Source organism: Capsicum annuum, chromosome 8 (genome assembly GCF_002878395.1).
Source record: "Capsicum annuum cultivar UCD-10X-F1 chromosome 8, UCD10Xv1.1, whole genome shotgun sequence".
Lineage (NCBI taxonomy): Eukaryota > Viridiplantae > Streptophyta > Magnoliopsida > Solanales > Solanaceae > Capsicum > Capsicum annuum.
In genome coordinates, this window is record NC_061118.1 from 159,179,368 (window position 1) to 159,189,040 (window position 9,673).

The window sequence follows — 9,673 nt, forward strand, 5'->3', positions numbered from 1 at the left end:
ATTGCTGGCATTTTCCCCTTCTTTGTCGTGTCATTGACCCAAACTCAGATTATTAAGAGTGACTTCAAAATAAACACAGTATCTCTGCTTTGTCATGCTTCTCAGATAAACCCTTTAAACCTTGGTATTTTCATGAGTTCCCCAGCTTGTCTGTTGACAAAACTTTCTACATGCCCTTATTCGGCTCACAATCATGTCTCTTTCATATGCTGACTTTGTCTTGCTTTGTGCAATTGAAGAAGCTGATAGCCAGTTGTGAAATCTTTTCTTAGTTGTTTTGATATGGACTTGACTCAAAGACAAGAGAAAAATGACAATGACTTTTATTTGGACCACTGACTCAAGGAAACAAAATAAAAATAAAGAGAAGAAAGAAAAGACAATGAATGTCCCTATTTGAAACAAAGAAATGAAAATTTTATCTAGAAATGACAGTTAACTCTATGATTATTCCATGCATATCAGATTAAACTGTCTGATCTTTCCATCCAAAACTTTCTACCAATTGTTGTTGAGTTAACCGTCTTTAAACTGAGTTGCTTCTTTAGGTCAAATGCATTGAAGACCTCATTCGGCTAGTGACACCTTGAAGGGTTTTGCCAACAAGCCTCTCTCATTTTCCTCTCAGCTCACTATCACCTTATGGTGCTCGTGAGGGGTTTTCACCAATAAGACTCTCTCATCCTCATTTTCTCTCAACTCACAGTCATCTTATGGTGCTCGTGAGAGTTTTCACCGCTAAGATTCTCTCATTTTTTATCTCTCTCAACTTACCGTCGCCTTATGGTGCCTGTGAGGGTTTTCGCCAATAAGACTCTTATTTTCATTTCTCTCATAATTCTTTATGCTGAGGAAGGCAAGTAGTTCCCAAAATGCATCATCACATCCATTGCATACTTAGCCTTAACATTCTCAAAGATTGATCAAAAGGTCTTTCTTTGGTTGTAACTTGGATTTTGGATAGGGTTAGAAAGAAAGGATAGCATAAGGCCCAAACGACACCTGAAGTGGGGTAGGACTTACAACTTTTGGAATCGACTCAAATAATGAGGATTAACTCATGCCCCATTTTCTTTTGACTGGGTAATTCTAAACTTTTTATTTGGTTGGACCAAGCCCCGAGTAGGGCAGCCTACGTATCTCACCCCCGAGAGAGGAGAATCAGGTCACGCATAGTTCTGGCGGCTTATTCTTTTGCTTAATTCTAACTTTTTTTATTTTTATTTATTGACTTTTTTCTCTTTGGGATTCTTTTTTATGACTTCATTTTCTTGACACTCTTCTTTTCTTTCTTTTTGGCAACATTTTGTCTTTTTTAAAAAAGTTTTCTGACCTTTTTTTCGACACTTTTTCTTGGACGTTACCGACTCTATCCTGATTCCAAAAGAAGGGGTACGAAAGAAAATAGAACTAAGGCTCAAATGGGGTAAACAAAGGATGACACAATATTTGGATAGCAGAATGAAATGTCTTCGTCATATCAATCCTTGAAAATGCAAGTACACATCATGCAATATGAAAGTGAGAGCTGAAGATCATGTGTGACACTTTAACAACACAAACTTTTAAATGAGCATGTATTCCACTTCTTTCTTCTACACTTATCAAACATACGACCCCACCGTTGTTATACATCCCTCACATTGAATGACTCATGATTTTGTGGAGATGATTTTCTTCCCGTTTCTTTTTATATAGGATCACATATTCCTTGGTTGACCTAATTGGAATATGCTCTTCGATTGATGACCAAGTTATTCTTATGATTCTCAAAATAATTGCCTTAATTTTCAAAAAAGGCTTCAACTTGTCACCAAATGTCTCAGCACTCTACTTATTTTCTCAGATGCTTTCTTTTCTAAACTTTAACTCTCTGATTCAATGCTTCATGATTAAGTTGGATTTCAAGATCTGGCTAAAAATTCTGTAGGCATGTCATAACACTAGAATCAACATAAAATGCATTGTGTAAAGCAGACAAACAAAGAACTTAAAATAAGACAAAACAAACAAGGGACACCATATTTCATTGTAAGGAAAGATAGAAGGGTTTAAATAAAAATGATAGAGAGACAAAACAAGATAGATCCCAAACAACAATCCTGAAATAATTCATAAAACAGAAAAAAACAAAATAAACTACCAGACCTCTTCCTAGTAGGGAGAGAGGTGACTTCTCAACTGCTCAGCCTGACAACTTAGCCACTGATTTACATATGAGCATGAATAGAACTTCCACAATGATAAGACACATTTCCTTCAACAAATAAGTTTTAGGTCCTCATGTTTAAAGAATTGCTTCCCACATATTATGCAGTACCATGTGCTGGCGAAGAATTCTGTGGGATGGTTGAGGTGCCAATGTTTTGCACCACAATCCATTTTTCTTGAATTATCCTTTCTACTTCTCTTTTCAAAGCACGACAATTCTCAATACTGTGACCCTGAACAACAGAATGATATGCACATCATACATTAGGATCAAAACTTCTTGAATGTGGGTCAGGAGTATACCCGAGGAGAGAAGTGATCATGCCCCACTGTACCAATCTCTGGAATAAACTGGTATACGACTCTCTAATTGGTGTGAAGCTATCCCTCGATTTCTGCCTCATTTCATTATTTGGTTTGGATCGAACCTCAGGCCTAGAAGGGCTTTGGTATGTTTGTAGAGTTGGAGGGTGATTCTGAGGAGTTGGTGGGCGCCATTATGAATAAAAAGAGAGTTGAACATATGGATGTGCGCAGTATACTAGATATGGAGGTTGGGAAATAGAGTATAATAGATTTCGGGAGGGATTATAAAGAGCCTGGGTATGAACTTGGGCTTGAAACTGACGGTAACGACGATGTCGCCTTCTTGGATGTGCTTGTTCTTCAACTACATTGATAGTTGCATTTTTCTCATTCTTCATTGATTGCAATATTGTCCCAAATATTCCACGGATTCCCCATGTCTATCTTGCTCCTCAAATTTCGACATCTCAAGGATTGGAGGGGGGTTAACATTTGAAGACATGCCCCAGTCTTTGTATGTAACATCTTCTTTACCCATAAGTCCTAGGAAAATTTTCGTAGCATTTTCTGCATTCTTCATCTTTTCAACCATTTTCTCTGGCATGCTAGGCTTCTTGTTAAGAAATTTTGGTAGTCCAATTAACTGAAATATAGGCTCAAGAGTATAACAATGATCACCAAGAGTATCGAGCATAGGTCCACTAACAACATAGGGAAACACAACTGTTGGGCATCTAGCCAATGTGGATGTCTGAGCGGAGGATTGAGCAATAAAATCACAGACAACATATGGTGTCGTGAATGTAGTTGGCTTATGCCGAGGGGATAGAGAAATAGTGATGGAAGTATTGAGATTCTTTTGGCTTGGAATGAATTCTGAGGCATGTTGTGGTGCATCAACAACATTAGAACATGGAGCTTGCAATTGTGATGGAGAACTCAGGGTATTTGCGGGGTCAACAGTAGAGAATGGGGGAGGAGGCAACCCACTGGCCCAAGCTTGAAGCATTTCTATCATTTGTTGTCTTAGTCTCGTAATCTCTTGCTTCAAACTCTCATTTTCATGACTCTTTGTTTGATTCGTGATTTCACTCTCTATATCCTTGTTGGACACAACTAACTCTTCCTCGAATTTGGTGTGATGTGAGGATCAGCCAGGATGCCACAAACTAACCACCTTAAACTAACTAAATAAGAGGTAACAAGGTGTTAGAGTTCAACACTTTCTCAAAATCTTTTTTTTTTTAGTTTTTCCTTTTCTTTGAAAAAGATCACTGAACCTAAAAAGGGTGCCTACGTATCTCACCCCTGAAAGGGGAGAATCAGATGTGCGTAGTTCGTGAAGTTTTGCCAAAATGGCCAATTAAAATCTTTTTCTTCTTCTTTCTTTTTTTTTTTTTCATTTTCTTAAAACTTTAAAAAGAAAAGAAAATAACAAATTGTTAGAAGAATTGACGAAAATCTTTTTGCATTTTTCAGGTTTAAACTCCCGATACAAAATAGAATCTATGATTACCAAATAAAAATCTTTTTGGATTTTCGATTTAGAATTTCATAGAAAAATGAAACTTGAAACTATTAAAGAAATTTTTTTTTGTAGTTTTCTTTTAGAGATGTATATGAAACATCTACTCTAAGTGAAGAGTGAAGAAAATCTTTTTGAATTTTTCAGATTCCTGTACAACATGAAATCTATGATTACCGAAGAAAATATTTTTAAATTTTGATTTTGAATTTCATACGAAAATAAAACTTGAACCTATTAAAGGAAAATATTTTATTTTATTTTTTATTGATTTTTTTTGTTTTTTTTTTTTTTAGTTTTTTGTTGATTTCTTTTAAAGATGTACATGAAACATCTACTCTAAATGAAGAGTGAAGAAATTTTATTTTTTTTTTGAATTTTTGTAATAAGATCCCCGAACCAATAATAGGCTGCCTACATATCTCAGTCCCAAGAGATAGTGGTTGCGCTAGCTTTTCACTTATTCCATACCAGCCGACGGCTCCCCCTCCTAAAAATAAGGGTGACTCAACTATAGATCGTGTACACAATGTGTACTACAAAACTTGTTGCAGAAAGAATTGACTCGGGTTATGCAAATGATGCCAGATATAAAGCGATAACATATAAGAGAAAAACTGTAAATACGTAGCACGTAGGCACTCAACAACGATAAACAAATACAAGCAATAACACAAACAATGTCTATATACTCATAATGTCAAAACTAAGCCGATATAACTCCAAAATAAGTTCGAATTCTGAAAAGACTCCCCAGCAGAGTCGTCAGAGCTGTCACACCCCTTTTTTAACCCCAAAAGGATTGTATTGTAAGTTTCAAAAGGGTTTTTATTAAGTGACAAAAGATTAAAAATTTATTTCGAAAAAGGACTATTTACATTTTTTATTCAGAGTCGCCACTTGGCATAATCCGGTGTGCCAAGTCACCATTGGATAATCCTTTTCAAAATCATTTGACTCTTTAAACTGGTTTGCGAATAGAGATTCCGGCTAAGGAATTCTGTTGACTGAGGGGAAGGTGTTAGGCATTCCTCGATCCCGTGGTTCGACCACGGTCGCTTGATGGAGTGTATCGGCTAATTTTGACACTACGAATGTACAAACTACACAAAACACGTAAAACAATCAAACAAACAAACAAAATAAAAATGAATCAAAAGTACGGCGTCCAGTCTAATTTATACAGTCCAAAATAAAAAAATACAAAATAAATCCTATCTAACTTACGCTAATCCTAGCTACTCTCCCGTGCTTTACCCGATGCCTTGGGCCTTCATCACGATCGTCCTCCGGGACAAAATACTTCGGGGCATTCCCCAGCAAATAAACACAAATACCTCGAGGCATTCTCCGGCTAAATGAATATATCTGAATTAAATACGATAAATTAAAAAAAACATTCAACACGCACATCTAAACATTCAACACATTCAATAAAACACATCACTTCTAAATTTGCCTACCCAAACCTAAACGTTTGCCTATTTAATTCGACCTATCATGATACTATAAAATTCACGAACCTGATTCCGAATTAAGCAAAACAACAACGAACCAACATTAAGCCAAATTCAATCTTTTTGTCAATCTCGCAATTCCACCCCAAATTCATTCTCAGCCAACGATTAGCACATGCACGATTATCAAATTACGTCTCAAAATCCGAAATCAACATCAAACACAAACGCCCAACGAAGATTCAAACTAAGCACACAACACATAAATCATCCACACCCACAACATCAATAAAGAATCAAGAAAAGTAAAGATCAGGAGAAGAAATGAACCTCAATGAAACTTGTTCTTGTTGATAATAAAGAAATTTGAAAACCGAAATACTTGAACAAGGAACCCCACAACGAAAAGAGATCCAACTCACGAATTGAAACTTTTTGGACTGCAAAAAATTCCCCCACATCCCAATAATGAGGACGAGTTACGAAAATAGAAGCACTCGAAGCCTTCTAAAATTTGATAAGAGAATCGAAAACCGATACAAACTAAGCTTCGGTGAACTGATTAAGACGAACAAAACCCCCAAATCCCCCAAACCAGTGACGAAACTGATGAACGTAAAACAAAAATCATAACAAAACAAAACAAGACCGGTAGACGAGATTTCAGAATTTTGAGTTTGAATTCAATCAAAAGATGATTTGTGAACCAATTGTTCACCCGAAAAACAGTCAAAACAGAGGATTTCTATTGTTACCCTTTCTCCGTTCGTCTCCTAGGTCTCTTCGTAGATCTTGGTCTCTCTCTTCTCAATCTCTCTCCTTCAATCTCTCTCTGTCTGTTCCTCTCTTTCTCTCACCTTCCAGCTCTCTCTCCATTCCCCATCTCCCTCAACGGTGTGTTCTTGTGGGAATTTTTGCGATATCTGTGGATGGTCCCCTATGGTGTATGAGTGTATTCTCTATATATCAATGAGTGTGTGCTAAATGGACAAAGAGAAAAAAAATGAAAAAAAATTCCCTCTCCCTGTATATGGCGTGTGTATTGATTCATGGAATCCATCTGTGGGTCCTCCCTGGTGTGAATTGTATGCTTGTGTTTATTTTGTTAGTTAGTGGTGAGGAAAATAAAATGTGTTTAGGGTGGGGTCATGTGGGTATGGTAGGGGTATGTGGGTGGTGATGTGTTGTCAATTTTTAATAGGGAGGGTTGTTATTTTTGTATTTTTGTGGGGTATGATTAGATGGTTGAGGGTACACGGTAGGCTAAGGTAAAAAATAGAAAAAATGCTTTCGGGGAGGGACAAAATTATGTGTCTACAGAGAGAGAGAAAGGCGCCTTTTTTTTCCTTTGTTTTCCGTTATATAAGGTAACATTTGGATCAAAGTGTAAATTTAAAAACTTGTGGGTTATTTTCAAATTTCTCTAACTTTCTTAATTCATAATAAAGTAATTGTCACCTCCACCTAATAATTAAGACTTGTATCACCTACACCTTATTTTAAAACTCTTTTTTCACCTGTGGCCCAAACCCCCAAGCGTCATATATGTATAAATAGGCATGCCTCTCTTATCATATTTCTCACGCCAAACAAATTGTTTCAATATATACATACACACAGAGTTTTAACTAATTATTGATGGCTCTCAATTCCTTTGTATTAACCATTGCCATAATGGTTTTGGTGACTTCAATGAGCTATGAATCAGATGCTACTCCCTCCGTCCTATTTTACCCTTCTCAAATTGGGATGACACAGCTATTAAGAAAATAATGATTTGCAATATAACTTTATCATTTTGCCCTCTTAATTGTGTCTTATTGTTAGTTCCAATATTGATGGATGACTAATACCAAAGCACCATTTATATTCTTAATGGTGTACTTTTAATGGTACTTCTCTTTGTAATATTTTTCAAGAAAGCTAATAATAAAGAGTAATCAATTACACTAAGGGTATAATGGAAAAAAAATTATTTTTTCTTGATAAATAAAAAAGGACAAGTAAAATGAGACAACAAATTAAGAAATTTGGGACGAGTAAAATGGGACGGAGGGAGTATTCCTTTGCAAGATTTTTGTGTTGCTATGAATGATCCCAATTCTCATGGTAAACCCACATTATCATCTAATCTTATTTCAATCATGGCTTTTGCATACTTCATGCTTTTATTTGTTTTTTATACTGCTATATACAGTGTTTATTGTTATTTTTACTTTATAATTGTAATTTTTGTACAGCTTTTGTGAATGGGAGATTTTACATGAATCCAGAGCATGTCACTGCTGATGACTTCTTTAGATCAGGGCTAAACATGCCTGGGAATGCTTCAAATCAACTTGGAGTTGCTGGAGTGCAAGCAAATGTTAACACATTACCAGGACTCAACACTCTGGGCATTTCATCATCTCGTCTTGATTATGCGCCATATGCTCTAAACGCACCTCATACTAACCCCCGAGCAAGTGAAATTCTTGTCGTCGTTGAGGGCACACTCTACGTTGGATTTATCACTTCGACCTCTGGTCCAAATATGAAAAATAAACTATTTAGCAAGATTCTACATCCTGGAGATGTGTTTGTATTCCCAATAGGCCTGATTCATTTTCAGTTTAATGTGAGAAAGACTAACGCAGTTGCAATTACTAGATTCAACAGTCAAAATGCGGGATACAATATTATTGCAAATGCATTATTTGGCTCACACCCATCGATCAATGATGATATTCTTGCAAAAGCATTCCAAGTCGACAAGAAAATTGTGGATTATATCCAGTCACAATATGATCGAGTGGGACTACTACTAGATAATTATGATAAGCCAAATAGTAATTAAGTATGGTGCTATACATTATTTGTGCTTGAAATTTAAGAAATAATAATAATAAAATAAATCTCTAGTCTTGTGGACTGGATTCATTGATCTTTGTATTGGGATGTACTAAACCAGGTTTTTCATGGTTTGCTTTAGTAAAATTATGTTAAAAGTATGTTATTATGATAACGTTCTCAAAACTAAACATAAGCATCAAACATCTTTAATTTAATGTTTGTGATATTTTGCTCTACACAAGATAATTTTTTTGTTTGCTATTTTTATCGTAAAAGAGTTGCAAAGAGCAGCAGTCCATTATTAGAGGAAGGAACTCAATCAAACCACCATATGTAACTCTATTGATGAATATTAAATAAGGCAGTTGTGCTCATTTGTGAACATATGTTGATGTTTTTATAATATAAATTTATACGAAAATATAGTAGCAGCAATAAATATGATACTTGATAGCAACATTATCAAAGGAAAAATGGACTCATGAATAAGGAAGTCTTCACTCTGATAGTAACCAAGAACCCAAAAAGGAAAAGAAAAGAAAAATGTCTTCTCCAAAGTGTTTTTTTTTTTTTGGAGTGTAGACATTAGGGGCAGACACGCTACAGTATTGAAAATTTTGGTTACGTAATTTTGATTTGTAAATAAAACTAGATCCTTACAATTGCAATTAATTTAGTATGATTTAGCATTTCAAAGCTTCGATTTCAGTATTTTGCGGTGCAATAAATTGATAATCGTAATTTGACTAACTTTAACCCGCATATACTCATATTACAAAGAATTATGACATCAACTTTTTCAGAAATGTCTCAATTATATCATACTTATAATACCTTATGCATGTAAAAATATTCCAAAAGAAAAGCAATTTTCTTTGTTAATCAATCACAAAAGGACATTTCAATCAAGATAAGAATAAAAAAATTTCCATTTTAGTATAATATTTGATAATTTTCTTTTATGAACTAGAAAATGTCAAACTGAATATCAGACTTTTATAAAATGCATATCAAAGGGTTGTAAAGGCGTTGAGGCACTTTAGTAGCATGACTGGACTGGAGGCAAACATGCAAAAGTGAAATATATTTCTGGCTGGTATGGATGATGAAGTTAAGCAAAGGATTCTGGAGACTCTTGGTTTTATACTAGTTGATAATGATTGGTGTGATTAGGTCAGGTGGTTTAATTCAAAATGCATGTCATAATCATTGAAATCGGTTTTCTCATTTAGATAAGTTTTCCTTTTTGTCTTGAAAAAGAGATGTCTATTATCCTTTTCTTTTCCTTTTTTTTATTTTGATTTTTGGATTTGTGTCGTTGTCGTCAAATGAAAATTATTGC

General features: G+C 35.1%; 1 protein-coding gene across 1 annotated transcript; it reads left to right on the top strand.

The window, feature by feature from the left end:
- The first annotated feature begins 7,137 nt into the window (after window positions 1–7,137).
- LOC107879391 (putative germin-like protein 2-1) lies at window positions 7,138–8,335 on the top strand. The gene is made up of 3 exons (XM_016726437.1): window positions 7,138–7,214; window positions 7,562–7,608; window positions 7,740–8,335. The coding sequence occupies exons 1-3, from the start codon at window positions 7,138–7,140 to the stop codon at window positions 8,333–8,335; spliced, it is 720 nt and encodes a 239-aa protein (XP_016581923.1).
- Window positions 8,336–9,673: the final 1,338 nt, after the last annotated feature.

Coding starts and splice junctions, on each gene's coding strand:
- LOC107879391 (XM_016726437.1), top strand. CDS start 7,138: ATGGCTCTCAATTCCTTTGTATTAACCATTGCCATAATGGTTTTGGTG. Junction 7,215..7,561: donor AGCTATGAATCAGATGCTAC/TCCCTCCGTCCT, acceptor CGGAGGGAGTAT/TCCTTTGCAAGATTTTTGTG. Junction 7,609..7,739: donor GAATGATCCCAATTCTCATG/GTAAACCCACAT, acceptor ATTTTTGTACAG/CTTTTGTGAATGGGAGATTT.